At 38.9% G+C, this 25064-nt stretch overlaps 1 protein-coding gene across 1 annotated transcript in view; it reads left to right on the forward strand.

Moving 5' to 3' along the window:
• The first annotated feature begins 16218 nt into the window (after positions 1-16218).
• The window catches only part of ATP2C1 (ATPase secretory pathway Ca2+ transporting 1), a 64240-nt gene continuing 55394 nt past the window's right edge, over positions 16219-25064 (forward strand). Inside the window, exon 1 of the mRNA XM_086468115.1 lies at positions 16219-16323. Within this exon, the coding sequence (XP_086324241.1) occupies positions 16219-16323 (105 nt within the window). The remainder of the gene's footprint in view (positions 16324-25064) is intronic.

The following is a 25064-nucleotide window of genomic DNA, read 5'->3' on the forward strand; positions in this document are numbered from 1 at the left end:
CTCAGGTAACAAGGCAAGATGAGCTGTATTCTCTGGAAAGTAAGGAATTTGGTTTTATATCACAATATCGCCTCCCAGAGATGACCATTTTTGCTACTCTTACTGCTTTGTTACAGGAATAATATTACTATATAGCAAATTGCTTTTTCACCAGCAGGACCTACCTCCTACATACCACACCTTCATTTGCGCTTCGTGGCAACTCTTGTGCAGCAACACACATGTCCCTGTGTTGGCCTGGCATACCAGATGGCACGCCTTGGCATGTACTTAAGACTAGAAAGCAGGTTTTGTAACATTTTGATGCACATTTTCATGTGCTAGTTACAGGAGCACATGGTCCCTAATTCCTGAAGTACGGCATCACTCCTGCTCCCATGCCAAGCCTTTTCTGAACAGGCTCAGCCAGCTTCGCAACTGCAACAGTCATTTTTCTCTGATACCTATAGACAGGGACTAGACTAATACTGTCAAACCACCTTTCAGATCTTGTGAGTAAAGAAGGATCTGTAAATGTGAAGGGCTAGTGCCATAATATCTTCTCATAACATAGTATCATATGATCTAGTTCCTGGGTATTGGATTTAACATCCTAGTATCACAACATTTCTGTAGACTTACAGGGTGGTTTTGAGTAAGGTCATTAAAACAGGCTCAGGAACTAGTGACTTTCAACATTTCATTCTTTTATGTTTAGTTTTTAATTATACTTAGTTTAATTCTCTCTGGAAATGAGTGCTATTTTCAAGCAAACAATGAAAGATCATGGGTTATACATAGTTTTTATATTCTTATTTTCATTTTCTTAAGACATTGCTAGATGAACGAATCACAGGGGCCACGTTTTGACCAACAGATTACTCAGTCAACAAAACTGATTGGTCAATGCATCGCTCATGGAAGTTGTGTAATTTCCATCCTTGAAAGTCTTTGGTTACAGAGGAAACAAGCACTGTGAAGAATAACATAACACAAAATTTAGGACAGAACAATATGTTTATGTCAAAGTCTCAGCCTTTTTTTAGTTGAAGAACAAGCCAAACTTTAAACAAAGAAAGATGTATCTTATTTGGGTTCGTGTTAATTGTTTTCTTGCATAACTAAACTACATCTGGGCTGAAATGGGATCATACATGCTTTAGGTTTTTTACTGTCATTTTTATTCATTTTTTTGCTTATATTTGGCTGTATATTTTGCTGACATCTAAGATCTGATGAGCCAGTGGTGAAAAACTGTTAAGAAGCATTCAACTAGGTATCTTCTACAGGTCCCTTCTATCCATTTGCTTTACAAGTCTTATACATAGGCGTTTTCAAGTAGGTGTTCCCTGGCACCCAACTTGCACCATTCACTCCAGAGTAGTAAAAGTAAGGATGTGAGATCTTCCCCTGCATTCCTCTGGTACTTTCACATACACTGTTAAGCTACCAGGGCAAACAGAAATGTTTACTGCTGCTGTCTGCACTCAGATCATCCAAATTTCATTCTTTCCCTGACCTTTCTTGTAGCAGTTGAGTGTAATGTTTGTAATAGCAAATTTTGAGGCAAGGGATTTGTCTATAAATTCTCATTTTTTTCTGCCTGTTTTATTTCTGATGAAGGGTCCTGATTGACAAAATGAAGTGTAATCTGTTTAAAGGCCAGCCTAGATAGATACAGCTTTACAGTTAATATTTTATGAGGTTTTTTTGACCTCTGAGTCAGTATGAATGTCAGTACGGGAAATACATTTAATCTTTCTGCCCAGCTGTTTTTATCAGCCTTCTTCTCAACTCTTAATAAACAGCTGATAAAGCTCTCAGGGGAACTTGCCATGATGCATACTGAAATTGGTTTGTCCAACCTGTCCCTTCTGTTGCCTAGTGGAAGGTTAATGCTTTAAATTGGTCAGATAGTTTGAAAAGACCTGGGAAAGTTTGGGAGTGGTTACACAGGTGGTCAGAGGTCTGACCTTCGCCCACCATCTTGTGTGAAATAAGAAGACAACTCATTTCACTGGAAGCAAGACCACTTTTTTAATGCTGGGCTGAATTTTGTGATTTGCTAATTTATACCAATAGCTCAGCTGCTCCAGATGGAAATTCCAACTTGCAACCCGGGGGAGCTTCAGACAAAGTAAGGGAAAAGCATTTCCCACCTGTCTGCAAGCTCCAAAGGGAGGCTATAAGCAGAGTAACTTGGTAAGTGCTATTCTGGACTAATGCTTTAAAAAGACTGGACTGAAAACCTTCTCTCAGTAAAATCGATAAGGGCATTTACATTAGTTTCAGTACAATCAGAATTTCATGCTGAAGAGGGAGGAAAGTAATTGCAGAGTGACTTCCCTGACAGTAGAGACCATATGCCTGTAATTTACCTAGAAAGTTATTTTTCTAGTGCCTGGGAATTTCTGGTTTTCATTTCAGTCAAAAATACTCCGTGTTTGTTGACAATATTTATTCATGACACATCGCTCTATAGGATAGTCTTTGTTTGCTGTGTGTACCTGACAGAAGTGACTCAGTGGGACAATTGTGCCATTGGTTTAATGATATTTAGGGTAAAATGTTTGAATTGTCCTTTGGCTGGAAGAGCATGTGAGCATTGCTGATCATTGTTCATTGTGGCCATTTTAGAACTTAAAAGGTACTGAGGGAGTGCTTCAGTTCAGAAAATACATATGCTTTTGAGTGAAAAAAAGATAGTATTTTAAGTGAACTTTTGTATTGGTGTTCTGTGACCTTGAAAATGATATCATAAGTGACAAGTGTTTTCCTGTGAATTTATGGCCATGTTTATAAATGGCATCCTACAGTATCCCAGTGTAAACCCTGAGAGGCCTAACATGACTTTATTGGAGGTACTCTGGATTTATATCAGAGCAAATTTACTGGAAAGTGTTTTCTGATACCTCCAGTTCAAACTTTCATTTGATTTTATGATGCAATATGGTAGTCATACAAAGGGGCTTTAATGTTGGCTGTAGAAACTAAAGCTTTTTATTTTCAGCCAAGATGTAACATGTGCAGTGGTCTTGTAAAATGTGTGTTTTGCCTTCTAGTGCCTCTTCAGCTTTTGGCAGAGAAGATCATAGCTGAATCTAAGAATGGAGGTAAGGCTTGGTTTTCATGCTTTTCACAGAAAATGCAGGTGGTAAACACTCCTCTTACAACTGCTCTTCATCTATGCTACATGTATGTATGTGCTCATCACTGGACAAAATACAGGAGTTAATTTTGCACTGGATAGCAAGTGGCTGAAAGATGGAAGCAAGCACATTCTATAATTTAATACTAGACATTTGGAATTATTTGTTTTAAACGTTTAATAACAGCTGCAACTTGTAACTATTTATTAGATCCTTAGAGCACTGCATGTTTGTTTAATATCCCAGCTGGTCAGTGTAACCATTTTGTGGTTACTGAGTGGTTATTTACCAGGAAGATGGGGAGGCAACCGGAAAAATGAGAATCCAGGTAGCAGGTCTGGGAGACAAATGTGTCTATTCTGTCTATGTTCTATACCATATGTAGGAAATGCTTAAATAGCTCAGTTACCAAACCTTTAATAGTTAAAAAGTTAGAATCTAGGCCAGTGGGCAGGAAATGTTTCTATATATGGCTATTCTATCATCAATATGTATGAATCAGTGGTGACAAAATCCACTTTGTAGAATATCCATGTTCACTTCATCATAGTGGCCATGCGAGACTAACTGGGTACTGGGATTTGAAGAACCTCTTACCCTTGGGCAAGATTTGGCCTGTATTTCCAGCTGCCTGAGCTTCATGTCTTGTGAGAAGATAACTCTTTGTAAATGCATCGGGTAAATTATGCACAAATATTCTACCTGAGACACAAACATGGGTATAAAGACTGCTTTCCTTTTCACCAAAAGTGCTTATTTCTATCCCTGCAGCCTTCTCCTATCTCACACAGTAGATTTGTTTTATTTCCATTGATGGGCACTTTGTGCATCCATTTAATCAAGGGAATGAAATAACCCAGTACTGTTGAATCAAATTCTGATATAGTAAAAATAAATGCAGATGTTTCCTATATGCAGGCTTTCCAGGTGGTTAATTGACAGTTTAGGCAAATAGTATTTTCTTGTGCTATTAATAATTTTTTAAGTGTGTCATGATACATTTATTTACAGAATCTACAGTGTGCTTTTTGTAAAGTCAGTCTGAAGGCTGTTAGTTAAAGCAGAATCAAAGACTTACAAAGAAGATAGGGAGTTAGCTCCCATGAGGTGATAAAGGAAATGGCATTGAGACAACAGAGCAAGATGTTAGCTTCCTGCACTCTGGAATGGAGAGATATGAGAAGCAAAAGGGAACAGTAGTAAATCACAGGGTAATGACATCATGTTATTTCATGGGATGCCCTGGAAAAACAAATGGAAGGAGAAGAGTATTATGTCTTACACATGCACTGTAAGCCTCTATAGGGTGATTGAATGACCCGTGTGCTGAAGGTGGGCTTTAAATAGAAAAATTGGGGGAAGAGAGGGGTAAGATGCCCTGTTAACTCCAGTAGTGACACCACTAAATCCACTAGAAACCCTATCTTGAAATGTTCTCCTGAGAGCATGAAACATAACTCTTTATCCTGCCACCCAAAAATCATAGCAGCTCAAGAACATTCAGTAAGTTGATTGTTCTGGGTACAGGAAGCCCTTGAGGTGACCCTTGCAAGGAAAAATCTGAAACGGAGGCATGAGGAAAATGGAGGCTTCCTATTTCATCACTGTTCTAAAGCCAGTAGAACACCACTGGCATCAGCTTTCTGCATCAGATGGGGAAGTGGGTATTTTCTCATACAAGATAAGTTGCTTGTAGAGAGCAGCAACAGCCTGAAGTTGCTTGGAGAAATGTGAGATAGGCTGGAAGTGTGCTGTATATGATGCCTTAAGCTGGGCCCTACAGCATATACGCCCAGCTAGCTTTCAAGAGTGCTGTTTGATAACCATTCCTTCAATCAAATGCATGTAATGCCAAGAAAAAAATATGCAGGGATGGAGTAAGTTTTCCTGCACTTCAAAAGGCAATACGACAAAGGTGTAACGCCACAGTATCCTAGTCCCCAGCGCACACATTCCCATTGCAGAGACATGGGGAAAAGTCCCTGTGTTTGATACCAGCAGTGGATGATATCATTCTGCTGATGTCCTGATCTGTCCTACTTCTGCAACATTGCTTCTCAAATTTTCTCCATAATCCATACAGTTATTAAGCATTTTCCAGTTATAGGCTGCACTGAATAACCTAAATACAGTATTTGTGCAGTAATTTTCTTTTCTGACTGACTAATTATGTACTGTTTCTCCATCATGAAAATTCGATTGAGTCTGGAAACAGCAGTTGTGCATATTCAGTGTATCATATTGATCATAACGAGGAGAAAACCAAGAGGTGGCCTTCTCCATAGAAACACAAGGTTACAGTGGGAACGCCAAGTCTTCTCTCAGTGATAAATGTCACTGACACTGATTGCTCTGCTCGTTTAGTCTCTGGAGGTATCTCTGTGCAACAAAATTATTACTAACATGCCCTTTCCTTTTTAATCTGCTCAACATTTTGGCTGACAGATTTTACAAAACCCAAACACATTGTATCATTTCCTCCCCAGAGTCCCTTTACTAGTATCTCTAAGCCTGAAATTTTATATTTACATGTGAACACAGTAGCATCAAATCATTCAAAGCAACTGATACTTCTTTAGCTATACCAGATCAAGGTCTGTTCTCAGTTAACCATAAGAATTCAGCAGTAATTTAGCTACACGTATGTATAGTTTTTGCTTTATAGAGTGATTCATAAAGGAATTCGACAGATGGAGGAAAGCTAAGAAGGGGAGCTTATTGCTACAGGATGCTGTGAGCACCAGCAGTTTATGTGGGCTCTTAGAGGAATTAGACGAATTGATGCATGAAAAATTCATCTGGGCTGTTACACCTAAAGACACCAATTCTGGTGCAGGAAATCCTTGACCCGCAGATTGCTGGAAGTTGAGGAAAGTACCCTGGGGAAGCAACACTGTGTGCCTGCTTTGCTCTTAGTTCTTTGTCCATTTGCTACAAGCCATTGCAGGAAGCAGGTCTCAATGGATGCGTACTCTGACCAGTTATGGCTGTTCTTATGGATCACTTAAGGCAAATGATGCGACATACAAAGAGAACCCCCAGAAGTGTAACCTGTGATACAAGAACATGACAATACTCCTTCTTTTTGGCAGGAATGGGTGAGGACAGTCTCTCACCTCATGTTAGGGCCCTGAGGGCACCCCCAGCCCTTCTAGGGGTTTGGCTGCTTGGGCTCAGGGCCAGTCTAGTGCCCTGTGGCACAGCTGGTAGTCTTAGGGAGAGAGCTGGGAGGACTCAGCAAGGTCCCTCCTCACCTCCTGCTTACCCAGTATCTGGTTTTAAGCTCAGGCTCTGGCTCCTCCGGTCCCAACCAGTCTACACTGAAGCTGCATCACAGCCGTGCCCGTACTTGGCTGTGGTCCCTGCTGATGCACACACTGACCTGACCTGTGAACTAGCTTCCCAGTCTGACCCCAGACCTGCCTCATCATTCATGGACTTGCCTGATGACCTGGGCTCCAGTCTGTGCCTGACTGCCCCCTTCCAGCCTGCCCTGGTCCCTCCATGAGAGCAGCGGGATGGGCCCTGGCTGGTGAGGCCATGCCCTCCCAGCCTGCAGATCACCCGTGGCTCACAGCTACCTATCTCCTAGCTTTATATCTCACTCTTTTGCTGTGCCACTCCAATGTCTGTAGCCCACTCTGAGGTGTCATGACTAGGTCATTGACCCAATCTGTGATCCATTAAGCACGGAGTAAGTGATGAAAGGTTGGTGATTTCTGCACCTATGTCTTTTGTGCGCCTTCAGCTGTGGGGCACAGGCATACACCTCAGTGTGTTTAGTGTTGAGAGAAGTTAATAATACAGCATACTTTGCAATTGGAATCTCTTCATCTAATTTGCCTCATGAGACAGAAAATTGCTGGCAGGTTTTCTCCTGTCTTCCTTCTTTGAGAATTCAGTGTCAAAGGAAGCTAGTGTCAAACAGCCCTGCTGAATGATCATTTCTGTGCACAAAACATGTAATTCAAGTTTCATCACCCTTCCCTGTCAACAAGTCTCAGTACTGTTGAGGAAGGATCATTTCTGTGTTACCTTCTGCCTCTGCTAGAATTGAACCATGTCCAAGCTCAGGATAAGAAAGTTCATATAGCAAATAATTTAGACAAATTGCTTCCCTCAGTAAAGCATCAACTTATATTAACAAAACTTTTCAACATTTAATATTGCATCTGCTCTGTAATTTGGTTCACTGTAATTTTTATTTTAATAAAAAATTCATTTATTCATCTCTTCAATATGTCCCAGTTCTGTTTCACCCTCTTTATAACTGTGATGCATTTTTCTCTTCCACTCAAAAATTTGGAGCACTTTTCCCATCTGCTCCTATTTCTACCTCACTGGGCCTAACTCAGAACCTCGCTCTGCTTCCTTCTGGCTGATTAATTGACATTTCATCCCTTTCCTTTTTCTAAAGAGTAAGTGGGTTTTTTTCCCTCATAAGTCATCACATGTTGATTCATTGGTATCTTTGCTAATTCTATTCATATTTCCCTTTGCATCTATATCCTCCCCTTGTGTTTTGGGTCAAAAGCATTATAAATAAATTAACAACTCTTTCCTGTCTGCCAGGATAACTGCTTATAAAAGTCCGGTTTTGAATTCCTTGGAGTTGATAAGGGACTTATGCCCTCAAGCATACAGTTTGATATCCCAGCCTGTACTCTTTCTAATGAATGTTCCCATTATATGCTTACTTGTCCATTCTTCCTTTGAATCTGAGTAACATTTGACCTCTGAGATGACCAGCAGCAAAAAAAAAAAAAAAAAAACCCACCACATTTTAGTAACTTCTTATTTTATTCAAAAGAAAATCTAGAAAATGAAAAAGACTCCTTTCCTGCATTTCAGATGTGCTGTGGCTTGGTTATTCCTCTGTGTAGGGTAAAAGCAAATAAGAGCTCAGCCCTTCTTTGCTGTACCTTGTTCTTCTGTACTCTCTTTTATTTCGCTGTGTCTGTCTCCTGCCTGCTCTAAACAGTTTGCATCTTTTCAATTCTTCATATAAAAGCTTTTATATGACTATTCATGACCATTGTCTGTCTCATGCCTTTGCATTTCTGCAGCTGTTTTTTGCGAGATGATGATACTCTGGCTATGGGTGCTCCCAGTTAGACACATCCTTAGTGTCTGAAATAGATGAGTGCCTCATCTCATTCTGTAGGCATACTTTTTTGATCATCCGTTCATAGTGTGAGCAGTACCTTCTGCTTGATGTCTTTAAAGTGGCTGTATATCCTCTGCACTAGAGATCCAGGCTATCCAAACCTGACAGCTAATTCAATCCTAAAATAATTTTTAGAGTGCGTACAAAGCAGAAAGAACACATTGACATGCAGCTACTAGGAAGAATGTCCTTTGATATATAAACAGATAAAGTCTAAACCAAACATAATTTTCCAGAATCCATTTTCTGAGTGTCTTTTTACTTTCAAATACCATTCTTCAAGTCAGGCATTTGCCAATTTACTACATGAAATTCAGAGCCTGTTGGCCAAGCTTTTATTCTAAACTATCATGCTGATTCTTCCTTTTAGTTGTATGTAGGTTTCCAACACATTCTTTTTTTTAGTCTGATCAATAGAGAAATTAACTGGCCTGAGGCAGATTTTTTAAAAATGGAGTCTCTTATAAAGTAGGGTATGTTTTTTTTCAGTAGATTCTAAGCAGCTAAACTTATTAATTGCACCTGGAGTTTCAGGTGCTCAGCACTTGGTCCTTACTCTCCACCAACTTTCAAATTATATACATGCTTTCAATTAGATCCTTTATACCCTGTCATGGGAAGGATTCACATTCTTCATTCTAGTATAAGTCACATTTTATGCACTCACAATATCTCCTCTCCTTGCCTGCTTACTTCACCAGCCTCGAACCTGAGATCTGCACACAGACAAGAGGGAAAAATCTAGGATTCCCTAGGCAGTACTCTCCTTAAGCCACAGGCTAGGCTAGGTCTCTTTAAGGGACAGGAAGGGGGCCCAAGGTGAGCCCTTTTAGAGCAGGTATTGCAATCCCCTGCTTTTCTTCTGCAGTGTGCAGCAGTCTTATCAAGGGATGTGTTCCTAGGGGAACATTTGGAAGGGCTTCGGAAAAGGAAAAGAATTACAGATCATGAGAAGATGGGAAAAAAGGTTAGTTATTTTTGCTTCTCAGCTGTTGAATTTGAGAATAGTAGTTATGTTTAGAAAGAAAAAAAGTTTTACGTAGGTATAAAGCAGTAAGGAAATATAGCAGAGTATATTGTGCAACAAGTTTGAGGAGGAAAGTTGAGTTGCTAGAAGGTGCTGCTTCTGCTTTAGTGAAGTGTCTCCTTAGTTTCCAGGAGAAAGTTGTATGTTAAATCTGTCAGAATGCATGTTGAATTTCCCTGTTATGTTTCCTTAGTCTTATGTGAGAAATATTTTGAAAAGCTAGTGCCAGGTGTTCAAGGGTGAATTGCTGGAATCAGACTCAGTTTGAGAAAGACCTTCCTGTTGTTTAAGTGTGAAGAAGAGGAGGGTATCTCAAAAGCAAGCAGCACTTCTGGCTCTTACTTTAACTCTTCTGATAAGATTTTTAAAAAAATAATTAAAATTTAGATTTCTAAAGCCTCTTATGGAGCTCCTAGCAAGAAAGAATCTCTTATCCCTAAGTACATTTGCAGATCTAGTCCTTGATGTCTAGTATGCCATTTCTGTAAAGCTTGTATTTAAATAAGAGAGGGTTTTCTTGGTAATCTGACCTTGCATATCTCTGATTATGTCACAAATAAGTGGGTGCATTAAAGACCAGGACTGTACTGTAAGTATTCTCCACCTGAGGCAAACCTCCTGTTATAGTGCCTTTGCACAGGACCTTTCTGAGTAAGAGATGGAAAACATTCAGATGAGTCCTCTTCAGAGCTGGAAGATTTGTGTGTCTGAGAAAAGAAAGGTTACTGAGAAGAGGCCCCTTTCATTGTAATACTTCTTCCCCTCCTCAAGCATTTTCTGCTAGCTAGGAGATTATGGGGGCTTGGATAGGCTGCCTGATTTCCTGTGTTTGAAGGCAAATCTGTGGATAGTTACTGCACAACAACTCTATAGGAAGATTAATTGTGTTAGGAAGACAAGACTGGGGATCTAACATGTTGAACCTTGGATAAGAGAGAGTTAAAGGTGAGAAGAAGCTCAGCTGCCTGCCTGGTTCACAAACAGCAGACTTCAGCCTGGCCTTTCTAGCCCTACTGCTCTGTCAAGCATCCTAAAACTAACCCACAGTCCATCAGTACAGGGAGGAAGATGTTTTCATGCTCCTTTCAGACGTATGTGAATAATTAGCTGATCTTTTATATTCAGATGAAGTTAATAGTCTGCAGTATATTATGTGTTTAGCAGACACATAAACACGGTGGATTTCTGTTATCTAACTCTACTGTGGCTTCTTGTTGCTATGTGTGGGAAGCTCCTTCAGGAAGAATTCAGTAGGAAAGCTTCATAATCCTGTACTATGAATACAGAATTGCCTGGGCTACAATGTTACAATAATTAACAATGAAACACCAGTGGTGAGGGAGCTATCAAATGCGATATCTCTGTATCAGTATTGGGTCTGGTATTAATTAATGAAAACACTAATTAAGGTTTCTATTAAACAGTCTGGAAGATAAAGTGAAGCACTCATTGATCAAGTTTGTAGAGGCCAGGCTGTAGCTACAGAATGATTGATCAAGAGATTTTAGAGTAAGAGGCAAATTTTAAATAGGGTGAGATTTTAATTTAGATAAATGTTAAACAATGCACTAGAGAGTGATGCTTTATAAAATGGAAGGCTGCTGATTAGAGATTGGTAACACAGAGAAGAATTTAGGAGAGTGGGTAACAAATGGGGCACTAATCCCAATACTATGGAGCTTTAAAAAGACAAATAGCTTTCCTGGCTATACAGAGAGTAAAAGGGAGGTCATTTGTAGGACAGTGGCCATAAGGATATCTATTCTGTGTTTCTAGTGTGGCAATGCAAGTCTAAAGCTTCAACCTGTTATCCATGTGAAATAAACTCTTTAATTGTGACCTCAAGGTTGGATGGTAAAGGAATAAAGTTTCTGAAAGTGATGCAGAGCTGATAAATATGTGTACACAACCTCTAAGACGCACATGAGCACAGTATGCTCCACCTCTTAGCCATGTGGCACTTAATCAGGCACCCTGCATAAGACCCATTGATGCTAACTTCTGAATTCCTGTACTTGGAAAATGCAATGGGAGGGAGCTGCTTTGGTCATGGGAAAATGTAGCACAAGTGTAGAAGTCTCAGCCTCTGTCTACCATCCTATCAACCTGTTCCAGTTACAAAACTGAATTAACAGTGTCTTCTGATCGGTGGGGAAGGCTGGTGAACATGACTACTGTAACAAAGGAAGGAAGTTTTGGGAAATGGGTGCTGCTTTGGACCCATTTTTTGAGCTGTGGTCTTTCTTTTCTAAGAGTGACTTCAGCTAGATTGAGGCGTTGGCAAAGCAGAGGTATCATTGCAGGCAGTTGCTTCTCATGACTTGATATTCTTGGGAAATGAAATGTCCCTAGGAAGAAAAGGGGGAAGCAAACTGCTTCATGCATGTGTGGGAGAGGTAGAAAAACAATTTCAAACTACTTTGGTGTCTAGGAGGAGTTATAGACCAGCTATCTAGTCAAACCGTTCCAAGTAGGCTATTTGCAACAAACCTGTGTGAATGCTATCTCTATAGCAAAAGCACTGTATTATGATTGAGAACCATTACAAAAACTCAGGTAAATCCTTTCTTGCAGTAAAATTAAATATTGTATTTTGGCACCGCACCAACAATGAATCTCTACATTTGGGAATCAGTTTACTGGTGACATTTTTTAACTATATCATCTTTCTTTAAAAAGCACTTATTTTTAAGCAGAATCAATGATATAATTTGCATATGCTTAGGACTTTTTTATAGTAATAACTTGTAATTTCACAGAATTGTGGAATAGCTGAGGTTGCAAGGGACTCATGGAAATCATCTAGTACAATACCCTTACTCAAAGCAGAGTCAGAAAAAGGAGACTGCTCAGGACTGGTTGTAAGGTTTTGAATATCACCAAGGTTGAAGACTCCACAGCCTTTCTGAGCAGCATGTTCTAGTGCTTCATCACTATTACAGTGGTTTAATAAATTATATTTAGATGGAACTTCCTGTATTTCAGTTTGTGCCCATTGCCCTCTGTCTTTTCACAGGGCACTGATGAGAAGTCTGGCTCCTTCTTCATTCCCCCTGCCCCCTGCCCTCAGATATTTATTCACATAAAGAAGATTCCCCTGAGCCTTCTCTTCTCCAGGCTGAACAGTCTCAGCTCTCTGTCTTTCCTCCCATGATAGATGCTCCAGTCCCTTAATCATCTTTGTGGCTATTTGCTGGGCTTGCTCCAGTATACCCATGTCTGTCTTATACTAGGGAGCCTGTACCTGGACACGGAACAGAAAATATACTGTTTCATTAAAATCTTAGACAATCTAAATCTGTGATGGATATTGAAGGTGGAGTTTGCATCATTCAAAATGAAAAAAGGAACTGGATCAAGTTTTAACTAGAATTGAACTAATATATCCTACTCTATACTAACAGCTATGCTGGTATTACTGTTATTTATCAAAGCAATAAGGTGGGGGGAGATGGGGGAAGAAGCAAATTCTTATTGTGACAGTACACAAACCCAAAACGCAATACTTGCTTTATGCATATATGATATGCTTAAAGGATCCAAAAACCATGGCTTCGTGGTCTTGGCCCAAGGAACTTTGAAATGAAAGGGCTTGGAAGATGGTCTCTGTTTGAGACACCAGGATGATGGGAGAAGATGACAAAACAGCTCACGATGAGCAAGAGTTACGTCTTGCTACCTGTCCAGCTACTAGCAGCTTGCAGGGAGGAGTAGGACAAAGTCTGTATTTGTTGATCAGCTCCTTTTAATATGTGTTTTCAGGGTGGGAGTGTTGTGTGTGTATATATGTGTATGTGCATCTATATAGCTATACACATACACGTATATAGATGCAATGCATATCTATCACACTTTTTTTTCCCCACTCATTGAAAAGAGAATTATTTACCTCTTTTACAACAGGATCTGAATGCTGTTTGTGGATTTTAGCTGCTAGTGATATATTTTATTACTATCATTAAAGATTTTTGTAATACGGGGCAGGGGTTGTCCGAGTGCTGTGGGGAGCTACTAAATTCACCTTGACTGATACCGCATGCATTAGTTGAACAAATAGATTAATGCTATTCTTGTTGATACTGGATGGTTGCCATGCCAGAGCCAGGGGTTTAGTCTCTGTTTTTCTGTTGTTTTCTGAACACATAACGGATCATTATTTTATTGGTACATTCCTAGGTAAACTAAAGAGTTTCAATTTCTTTCTTTTCCTTTTAAATATATTGTGGCATAAGCAGACAGGGGATTTCTTTAATAAAAACACAGGACACAACAAGAAGAAACTGCTCTTTCAGGTGTCAGAATGCCCATTTGGAAATTTTTGTCATGTCATTTTAGACCAGAGAAAAGAGAATTTTTCACAAAACCTCGTAAACTAAAACATTCTGACAGCCGATATAGTATGTTGAAAGCTTGTCTTTGCTTTCCTTGGCTAGTCACTGCCTTTGTTAAAGGGGGGTGGAAGAGGGGGAGAACATTAGTTATATGTACCACTGACTTACTCTTGTTAGTGCAAGTTTTTCTAGTTAAGAAAGCCAGTTTAATACTTCACTACTTCATCTCTGTTTCAATAAGGAATTTAAGGGGCTATTAAAGAAAATGTAGGATTCTGATATTGGCCAAGGCCAAGTTGTGTAGCAACCAGATGATGTCCTCCTACACTTTTGAGGCTCCAGCCATCTGGATTACAACAGATGTCTCCCTTTGTGCTCAATAAGTACCCATATGCAGCATACAAGAGGTGGGAGTACATGTGGTTGCTGAAGCACTGATGTTAGGTCAGCCTGAAACACACCTACTGACAAATGGTCTGTTCCTTTGGAAGAACTTGGTTATGCACTGCAGAACTTTGCAAAGAAGCATCTTCAGCCTGGTATGATTTTTCAGTGAATGACATAAACCGTCACACTGTGATCTTAGATAAAAGTTAGCGGTTATACAAAACAAATATATCCTAGTATTTGTCCATTTTAAAGGAGCCATTGCAGCAAAGTGGAGCTCAATGCTTTCACCTGCTTGAACTTTTTATGTCTGTGGCTTGTGTCTTCAGTTTTACTATCCTTATCCTTCTGCTTACAGTGATCCTGGCTTTGCAGAGTGTTTGCAATTAAAATTCTTGTCTCACTGATCTTCATAACATTCCCTGGGCTTCACAGCAACAAGTGTACTTGGCAATTTCCAGTGCTGATGACTCCAGTTTTCTTTCCCTGCTGTTCAGGTGGTCAGAGCCACACAAGTGCCAATAAATTTGATAAAGCAGTGTTTCTGACTCAGCAGGGCTTTGCACCAAAGTGAGGGCAGGAGAGGTATTGTGCCGAATGCCCAAAATTGGCTGGCGTCTCTGGATGGGGAGTGAAGAGAAACTGGTTAGATCACCTTGTAAGTAGGCTTGGTGCCATCCAGACAGATGGGCTGAAGTATAAGCAGCCAAACAGTCATTTAGGAACACAAAGTGGATTTGTTGAAGGCAGGTTTCCAAGCATGAAATGTCAGAATGGTTGTCTGTGTCAAGCCTACAAACCTGAAGGGAAGGATATGTGCGAGTAGTGTGGGATGAGCTAACACCGAAAACAAACATGAAAATCTGTCTTGGATCCTTTCCTGGATCCATCGAAAGAGTTTTTTGTAGCTGTGAGACCTAGAAGGTATGAGTGGGAGAAGAGTCCTGCAGAGCAGCATTATTTCCCTACCGCATGGATCAATTTCCACAAACTGTGCTGACAAGGTAAAGAAATTATTTCTTTTGCCTCCCACAGATGTTGGTGTGCAGGAGGCCCATAACATTGGTCTGGCTGGTTAGTCTTCAGCAGCTGTATTTAATAGCTTCAGACCAAGTTCTGTAGTATTAGCCAAGCCCTAAATAATTCATTATAGACAGAAATATATCTTAGTATATATAATCTTGACTGACTTTGAGTTAATATCCAATGGCTGTGGAGTTGTAGTGAGGACTGAATTGCCTCACTGTAGTAAGAACCCAGCTCCTCTCTGGGACTTTTCTGCTTAAAAGATCAACAACAACAAAGTGGGGAAAAAACAACACAAACTTCCATAACTCTAAAACTCAAGAATTTAGGATGATAATTGATGGAAATGTGCTTTGCTGCTTTTCCATCCACTGCAAAAGCCAGGCAAACACTTATTACTTGTCTGCTGATCAAAGGTGCAAAGTAGAGAAGGGCTCACGGAAAGAGAAATGTAATGACTTGAAAGGAAATGAGTTTGCAGGTAAGATTCAAGGCAAAGGCTCAAATTGCAAGCTAAGCTTTATCTGAGCTTACATTATTATGCCCTGTAACTGGTGCCTTGCAGTTCCAGTTTAGAAAGTGGAGACTGAAAGGAAGCATTAATCTGGCTGAAATCCACATAACAGGATTGTGTGCAAAACAAAAGTTAAATCAGACAGTGCAGTTGGTGAAATACAGCTTGAGGAGGAGGGGGGAATATGCTAGAAACAGCACTTTTCTAACCTCTTTACTGCAGCTGAACAAGCTTTAAGAGGCATTAGGATTTATTCTTTGTAGTGAGAGGGGCAGGAAAAACCAGGACCTAGTTACTGTTGTTTGATTTTTTTTTTTTTTTTTTTTTTTTTTTTTTTCTGCAGAATATTCTTGCCAGAAGTAGGGCTGTTAGAGCATGCTGTCAGGGAAATGACTTGCATTTGGTAGAATTGCCCTCAGTTCTTCCAGCTTACACTGCCCTTGTGGCACTTTTACACTGGTCATTTGTTGTAGGCTCTGCATTTGATGTTTCGATTTTCACCAGTTGCTCTGCAGAAAAGGATTGTGCAACAGTAGAGGACTGCAGATCTTTGGGAAGAGGCAGAAAACATGCATTCGATCTCGGACTCCAGAAGGGGAAGCCTCTTTAACTGTACAGTAACAGAAATTGCTTAAATTATGGATAATCTGCTGCATAAGTCTGTCTTCTATTTCATAAAGCTTCCTATCCATGCGATTTGGAAACTTGTATCAACAGTGAAAGACAAGAGGACTCAAGAAAAGGTAAAAGCAAATTGAAAAAAACAAAACAAAACAAAAACCACCTTCAATTGTACCCCTGTGGGTGACCTAGCTATATCTTAAAGGGAGAGGATCAGAAATTTAGCTACAGTTTTCTAAACATCAGTATCTGAGAGTAATGGCTATGTTTAAGTTTGAGAGCTATGTGACTTTGAGAAAATTTGCCCTGAGAAGAAATAAATTTTGATTCTGAGGAAATTACTGGACACTTAAAGCAATTTGGGTCTGAGAACATGAAGCTTTAAGTAGTAATTGCCTGTCTGTTGAGGATCACCAAAATCTGTATTTCACTGCTGTCATGAGCTGTTTTCAGGGTAATTCCAGTTAATCTTGAATCGCTCATCTCGGTCCTAGCTGGCTGAAGAAATTGTTAAATGTCCTTTTACTTTTGATAGTCTTGAATCTGCTTGTTATACTAAGGGGGCTATATTTGAGAAAATTATAAATATGTATATAAAATAAACCAGACTTCCCCTCTCAACTCTTCTGCTAGCCATAAACTTTATGTGCTGCTGTTCTCTGTGCTATAAGGGCTTTGCCTCTACTATGAGATGCTAATTAGCCTGAGATCAGGTGTAGGGGCTGGTAAGTATTTGTGCTTTTTGTCATGTACATTTGCATTAAATAAAAGGTTGCATTCTTGGCAGCAGGGCTTCTAACTTAGTTTTTTAAACGTTTTGGTAGATCGTGATTTCTTAAGTGCAACATGGATATCCTCAGGAGAATTGAATTTTCATCTGAAGTTACTGCTGTTCCACAAGGAAATGGAAGCTATTTAGCACAGGGGGAAGAAGAGGCGAGTCTGGAATGGGGATATCTCTGATGGGCTACTGTTCTTTTCATCCAATATGTGCTCAATATTAAGCTATGTGATGAGCCCTCAGAAGCAGCTTGTAACAAGAGCTGAAATTCTGCATTCCTTTGAAACAGTTAAACTTCTGTGCTCTTTGTGCACTAAATGATGTTGAATAGCGTGCTTCTCTAAATGAGAGGTCAGCAGGCAAAGAAAGGCACATTCCTTTGACATGATATATTTTGGAAAAAAAGTACCAGGGCTATAACTGGCGGGGGGTGGGGGTGAAATCTGCTTTTCCTGTTTTGGTACAGTGATGTTCATTATTTTCTTTTTTACTCCTAATGTTTTTACAATGGCTAACAGCTCAAGCACTACATGCTTAAAGAAACATCATGTTCATTCTCCTTGGGTTTGTCTGGCATTGGCAGGACTGATATTCACCAAATTACTAACATTTGCTTCTTTGACTTTACAAACACTTACAGGGGTGGGAAGTGCAGTTGAGCTCAGCAGGTTGCCCTGCATGGTGTTGAGAATAAGCTTTTTATTTCTGAGCATCACATTCTTTTATCTAGCAGGGCAAGTTCTTGGGATTGTCTGCTTAATACTGGCTCAATGCCTTTTAATAAATATTATCAGTAGATGACTAACTGTTTTTTCTTTGAGGTTTTTGTCATTGTTTTCTCAATATTCACCCGTTATTGATCTGGACAGTTATTAAATTAAAGCTCAGGAGGGCTGATGGGTCCATGCTAACAGTGCTATTGTCATGTTCCATTCAGACAGTTTTTGTCTAATGCTCATAGTGCTACTTGTGCTGTAATGGAGGCAAAAATCACAAGCAGAGGATGTATGCGGTTGATCAAGGTTTGTCCTGACAGCTGAACTTCAGAGGGTGCATAGATCAGTTATAACTTGAGCATTCATTGGTGAGATTGAATGGTTTAGAGATCAACCTGTAACTTGATGCTAAATCGTTCTGTATATGTAAGGATGTGAATATCTTCAGTGCAACGTACTTCTGGCACTGCTGCTCTGAACTGCTGGAAGAAATCCATTTAATGAAAACAAGCTGTGGTTGTTAGCATGTTAGTCCCAAGACACAAAGCTTTATCAATATAAAATGAGCTGAATGTGATGCTCCTATTCATTCCCTGACATTAGCAGTGAATGTTACGAGGCTTGTTGAAGAACTACTGTATGCTGTGATGTTCCAGAAAAGCTATGCAACCTAGGAGTCTTGTTCACTGATCAAACGTTTTAAATGAAATACCAGATTAAAGTAAGTGTAACGGTTTTAATCTGAGGTCAGCTTTAGTGAGTTGCATTTTACTCTGGAAACTGGACAACTAAAACCCCTGTTTCTTAGTTGCTTAGAAACTTTACAGAAACTGATCATCATTAGATGTCAAATAATTCAGCAAAAACTAAAGCTGTGAAATAAATATATATTGTTCAGAAATGACAGATTCTGGAAATTACCATAGAAATTTACGAAGTCCAAGAGAGAAACAGATTATAAGAAGGGCATGTGCATAGATAAGAACATCCGGACTTACACTAAGAAGGATAAACTTGCTTGCTTCAGGTATATAGTATGGTTTAGGAAGACTATTTCCATACTGGCAATGTATTAAATAATTGTTTCATTTCTTGGATCACCTTCTGGAATCATTCCTTACTGATTACTGAACATACCAGGCCTGGGAGCATGGACTTCATGGAATATTGGTATGAGCCAATAATTATTTATCATCTTTAAGATTTTTCTCTCCTACTTTTAACTCAATCTTGAATGTTTTAAAGCACAAAAATCTGAGAGCTTCTTGACAAGCTTTATAGAAGTCTATGAAAATGTGTTTTATGGCTGTATGGTAGTTTCTTTGAGAGCAAGTGACACTCTAACAGCATTGTTAAGTTGAGGAGGTGATTCTGCTTAAATGAGGCTTTTACCTAGACCTGTATAGCTCCTTCTTATGGGAATATGTTTTTTTTTTAAGAGTAATTCTATACATTGGATTTTTCTATAAAAATTACTATGATTAAGTTCATAGAAGGTATGAGGTATTTAATATTAATTCAGCCTGATTAAGGAAATGAATGAAACAATGTCCTAGGATGTAGAACTGTCATTGACAGATGAAGTAGAATTTTTTTCTTGTATCTTAAAAATAAGTTTCAAATAAAAATGATAATGAAGGAACGTAGAAGATATAGAAAGGAAGACACCGGAGTGAAGGTGAAAATACTGTATATATTTTGATATGGTTATTGCTTCTTCTGGGGGGCTGGAAAATCCAAAGCCCTGTGAATTTTAGCCTTGGAAGTGACTGCAAGCAGTCCTGCAACAGCAGCTGGGTAGCCCTGGAAATAAGTTTTCCTCTGTGACTGTCCAATGGGTTTGTGATTTTAATGATAGGGCAGACTAATCCAAGTCAACCCCTTTTCTGAGTGGATACATATCAGAAAACTTCACTCCTGCTGATAAAGCCATAGTACAGTTATAAACACGGCAGTTATTTTCATGTCAAACATAAAAAGCCTATTATTTGAAGGTGTTTAAGAGGCTTCTCTGCTTAGATTAAACAAGCCATATACATGCTTTCACTTTTATGGTGTATATGCTGGGAGGGTTATCTCCTTTCCTTGAAGTAATTTTTCAATTCATTTGGCAAAGCAAGAAATAAATTTTGCCTTTGTTACTAGTTTGAGCACACCTGAATTAACACTTGAGAAAATGACTTTTCAAGAGTATTGTAAGGGTACCTCTTTCCAAAACATGGCCATAAATCTTAGACTTCCTGTTGAAAATGCCAGTTGGACCCAGATAAAACTTTTTCCTGAAAGAAACACAGGGTGCTTTTCTCCTTTACAATTGGCTTCCGAAGAACATCTGACCAATGTTAAGGGAAACAGAGGAACCATCATTTAGTGCTGAGGCACCACCAGCTTTCCTTCTGAATCCTAGCAGTAAATAGACATCTCTTACAGCCTCTTCAGCCAATACTTTTTTAGAATTATTTTTGAGCTACACACCTGCCACAAGATGAATGCTAAAATAATTTCTCTAGCTAACAGTTCATGCATAAGAGTGGTACCATCAATGAGCTTCTTTACATAAGAATTAACAGGTGGGATTTGATCCTTTAGGGAAACCACCAAATGAACTCTGAGATCCCAGAACTGAGGCAGCAGAGAATGATTTTTATGCTCTGCTTGGCATTGACAGTATGTTGGTCTTCAACAATTACCACAGGTGCTTTGGCTGAACCCTTTTTAGCCTCTCTTCTGATGGAAGTGAGCCTTATCTGTCCCTCTCCCCCTGTAACTGTGGGACTCATGGATAGAAAATGTCTCAAGGATGTGGAACACCCACAGACTTAATGAAAATAAGACTGGTAAGAGGGGAGGCATCCTATTAAAACTGGCTTTAAGAGCAGCATTTCATCAGAGAGATCATGCAGTGGAGAAGAATCAGGAGTACCTCATTCACTGGGAAAGCTCCAGTCAGTGCTGGCACCTCTCAGGTACTAAAAGAACTCCAAACCCTACCCTAGAGAACATATCTAAGAAAATCCTTGACTTGGATATCTGATAGTGGTTGATTTCCTGCTGCAGCTTAGTCAGTTAACAAGCCAGTCAACCAGAGAAGACCAGACTACTGGGGACCAGGCAGGATATTCCGCTAACTGTCATGGGAGAGCTATTCCCTATCAAAAAAATGTATTTGTCTTTCTCAAGTTCATGGTGTTTTCCAAATTAATTTGATTAGAGTTGGAGAATAGCACCTATGCTGAGTTGCATCAAGCTGTCTTTCCTTCAAATCACTGTCCTAACTGTGACTGGGCAGGATTTGTAAGTTGCTCTAAGGTCTGAGTAGGAACAGAGTACAGTTCCTCTTGTGAGCATGTACTTGTAACACAGCTTATCAGATATTTGCTTGTGTAGTGCCTTGTTCTTTTGCCTTACCTTGTGTCTTCTTCAAAAATGGCAACTCTTCCCAGTTTAACTGTCAAAGTCTTATCTCAAAGTAACTGCTTGAGGAAGATAGTGCTCACAAAGGATGGGTCTTTAACTGAGTGGAAAAAAACCCCTTGCACACTGCATGCAAATGGAAATAAGGTACACCTTTCAAACAGTATTTAACCTTTAGAGTAACTTATCTGTTGCCAGCCCATATTCTGAAATTTTGGTTAGAGGCACTTACAAAAGATCTTATATAGATGAAATAGAGGTTATAGTCTCTGTGCACAGTTTACGGACAAGAGTCCTCTGTTACATATACAGTCAGTCTGGATTACAGAAATAATTCCTCACAGCTTTAAAATCTACATTAGTTGAATTACAAAGTTGAACTTTGTAAATGTAGTCGTTATATGCCAAGCAACATTAGTATGAGTGAATCTGACATATGTTTGAGGCACAGTTGCTGAAATTACAGGACTACAGGCATTTTAAAGGACAAATTTCATGTCCTCAAGTGACAATCTAAGACTTTTGCGAGAGTCTGCTCTTCCAAGTGGGGAAGATTTCAGAAATCTAGTCAGCCTGGAGATGAGATACTGATGATGCAGTTTTCCAGGGATGTGGAGATTCTTCTTTTTCCCCCAAGCAGATTTTCTTCTTGAATGATGATCATTAGTATTGAAGCTTGGATATTTTGCCCCTTCAGATTAATATCTTTGTTGAATTACCATCTTATGGTTGAAATATAAGCTGGGTCTCCACTGCTTTGTGTCGGACATGACTATCCAATTTTTCAAGCATATGCTATTTCTATCTGTATAAACACATTTTACGATGAGCAGGTTTTGGTATTGCCGTAAGAAAACAGAAGCTAATACAAACTACTTGAAGGAAGCACTATGCTAAACAAGGACCCTAACCTTAAGGCATTGAGCTTCTGACTTTTTGAAAAAAGTGAAGAGGAGCTGTGGTCCTTTAGCATCTTGAGGACCTTATCTAGCTGGTTATGGACTGGGGCAGCTCTTGACTAATAGTTTAAAATATTAAAATTCTTATTTTAAGAAGCTGAAAATTTACTAATCTAAATGGTCAATGCTTATTTGGTTTTTTGAGTCTAAGTTTATGAGATGGTCTGCTGAAGAATTCTTACGTCGTTGACATATAAAACGGGTTTCTATTATGTTTCCTGAAACACTATTTTTCATTTAGGCACTTTTAGTGACATTGATATCATTCCAATCAGATATGGTCAGGTTCTTCACTTAGGCCACTATCATGACTGAATGGCTGCTGCTGACAACTATTGCTTGGGGAGGGGGGGAGTGGAGCTGGCTGGCTGCCGCTTCTGAAATCTAGTAAGATTTTCACAGAATAGGCTGTGCAGTAGAAAGCTTGAAGAGAGACTAAGCTCGACTTTGACAGCATTATTTGAATAACTGGTAGAGCAGTGTATGTAAACACAAGTATGTCAAGGATTGAAGTCCAAGACAAAAGATTTCAAAACTAAGATATAGTCCATTACTGTAGCTTTATCTGTGTACAAATGAAAGAAATTATTTTTAATTAAAAATTCTCTCTGTCCCATCCCACTGTTTCCTCCCTTTTTAAACTGTGAATAAGTCTGGTCCGTTAATTTAATTTATGGGATCTTCATGTTGGCGTTTCTAATGCCATGGAAAGACAAGAAGCCGACCAAAATTTAGGCAGCATTTAAAGTTCTGAGGCAGTCAAAACAAAACAGATGCTTGTGATTCCTGTTTTCTTAATTAAATTTCTTCAGCTGAGCCCTGTCAAACTAGCCATCAGATGTACTGAATGTGCTACAGTAAAGAGGTACTGGGCTTACGTGCACTCAGTAACACAGGTATATATTCACATTTCTCCCTGGGGAAATATAGCAGCCCTATTTTTTACCATATTTTAAAATTAATTAGACCAGAAAATGCTCGAGAGGCATTAAAAAAGGCTAGTTGAAAATGTTTTTGAATAGTAGAAATTTCAGGACTGTCAATCCTAACAATTACAAAAATGATTTAGCCTTTCAAATTCTAATTTCTTTTCAGAGAAATTTCATTTAGCCTTCAAGTTTTGAGGTTCATGCTTTCATGATTTTCTATGCAACTAAAAGGATTAGAAACTTTTTTCGGCATAGGCAAACATCTTTGATATAATTGCACTGTTCCAGAAACCAGCATGTAATATTGAAGAGTATGATATTAAAGCCCATGAACTGCAAACGCTATTAACACAGCAGTATTATAGGAATTGGGCTTCTGGTTGTAGCCTTTCTCTGGTGTTCATGCCATGCCACGCCTCTTTCTTTATGGTATTTGCTTTGCATTCACAGGAAGTTTGTTATAGCTACTACAGCCTGCACTCAGCCCTTGGGACAAAGGGAGGAACCTGAATTAGTGATTGCAATCTTAATAATTGTGGTTGCCTTTCATAGTAATGTGGTATTTTCAATGAGGGCTAACCTAAAACCGTATATATTTGCAACCCTCCTATATATAGGACTCAGAAGTGCTGGCATTGCTGCTGGAAACATCTAAACCTGAACAAATTTCACGTAGTTGCTCCCTCGCAGTGCTCCAAGAGGCACTGTGTTTGAGCTGGGCTAGTTTTACATGGAAGGACAGGATGTCATGCCACAGTGATTTTTAAAAGGTTGAATGGAATTACTGTCACAAGTGACTAGGCTGGTTCAAAATCATGTAAATGTAACAAAAAAAAAAAAAAAGTTTGGTTAAAGATAAGTGTTTGTGAAGCTTGTATACTTGCAGGAAACCTGGAACTCATAAAAATATTTGCTAGTTGCTGTTGGGATCAGAAGCCATCGTGTGCGGGGCTGCAGAAATGCATGAAGTCACTTGTTCTTTCTTCAAAATGGGTGTACTACTTTAAGTAGCCTAGGACTTGGGGCAGGGAAAAATGGTTATCTTTGTCACAAATTGCACAGGAAAATGCTATTTTAAAGGGTTTTGCAAATCTAAAAATGGACCTTATTTTTTCTCACTGATTTTCAGTTTCTCTTTTACAGTTCCGCCTTCTTTATGCTTTGACCCTAGAAGCAGTATCTTGATTAGACTCTGTAGGATGTAATAGCTTAATTGCTGTGAAGCTTAATTTCTCCAAACCTAGCTCTCTGTTCAGATATTCCAGTGAGACTGTGGCTTAGGATATAACAGACTTCATCAACAGGAAAACCTGAAACACAAAGGTTAGCTTATTAAAATCCTTTGTAATCTGTCCCAGGAAGTGAAAAACAGCATCAGCCTGTATATGCATGTTGAAAGTGTGAGGCTGTAAACAAACAAAGATCAACTTTTTCAAAAAGGTAAAACAATTTAGTCTGAAAATTATGGGAGATCTGAAAGACAAATTCTTAAAAGACCTGGTTTACAGGAATATGTAACTACTGAAGAAAATTCTCCAGGAGTTCTATTCTGCAACTTCAAGGGTAGCAAAATTAAGGTTTTTGTTCCCAATGCATCATACATAAGTAGCTTCTAATTAATCCATGTTGCTCCTACAATGTCAGAGGCTTCCACTGATAGTTTTTTGGTTGGGTTTTTTGTTGTTGTTGGTTTTTTTTTTTTTTTTTTTTTTTTCCCCTGGATGGATGATTTTCCACAGGTCAATGAGTGATGAATCAGAAATGTTTATGGCTTGATATCTTTTTAGTTCAGCATATTTAATAAGTCATAGATATATGTCTGGATAGATATATGATTAGATATAACCTAATGATAAATAAACTAATGATAGATATAAACATATATATTTATGATTAATAAATCATAGATATGATAGGAATCAGAAATATCAAGTGTATATTTGTGATATGATAAATATTATCTCAAAACAACAATATCATAAGAATTCTTATAATATGATAATATTATAACCTTCTGACCTTAAATATATTATATGGAATATGTAAGATATATGATAGAAATCA

Source organism: Leptosomus discolor, chromosome 7 (genome assembly GCF_034619465.1).
Source record: "Leptosomus discolor isolate bLepDis1 chromosome 7, bLepDis1.hap2, whole genome shotgun sequence".
NCBI lineage: Eukaryota > Metazoa > Chordata > Aves > Leptosomiformes > Leptosomidae > Leptosomus > Leptosomus discolor.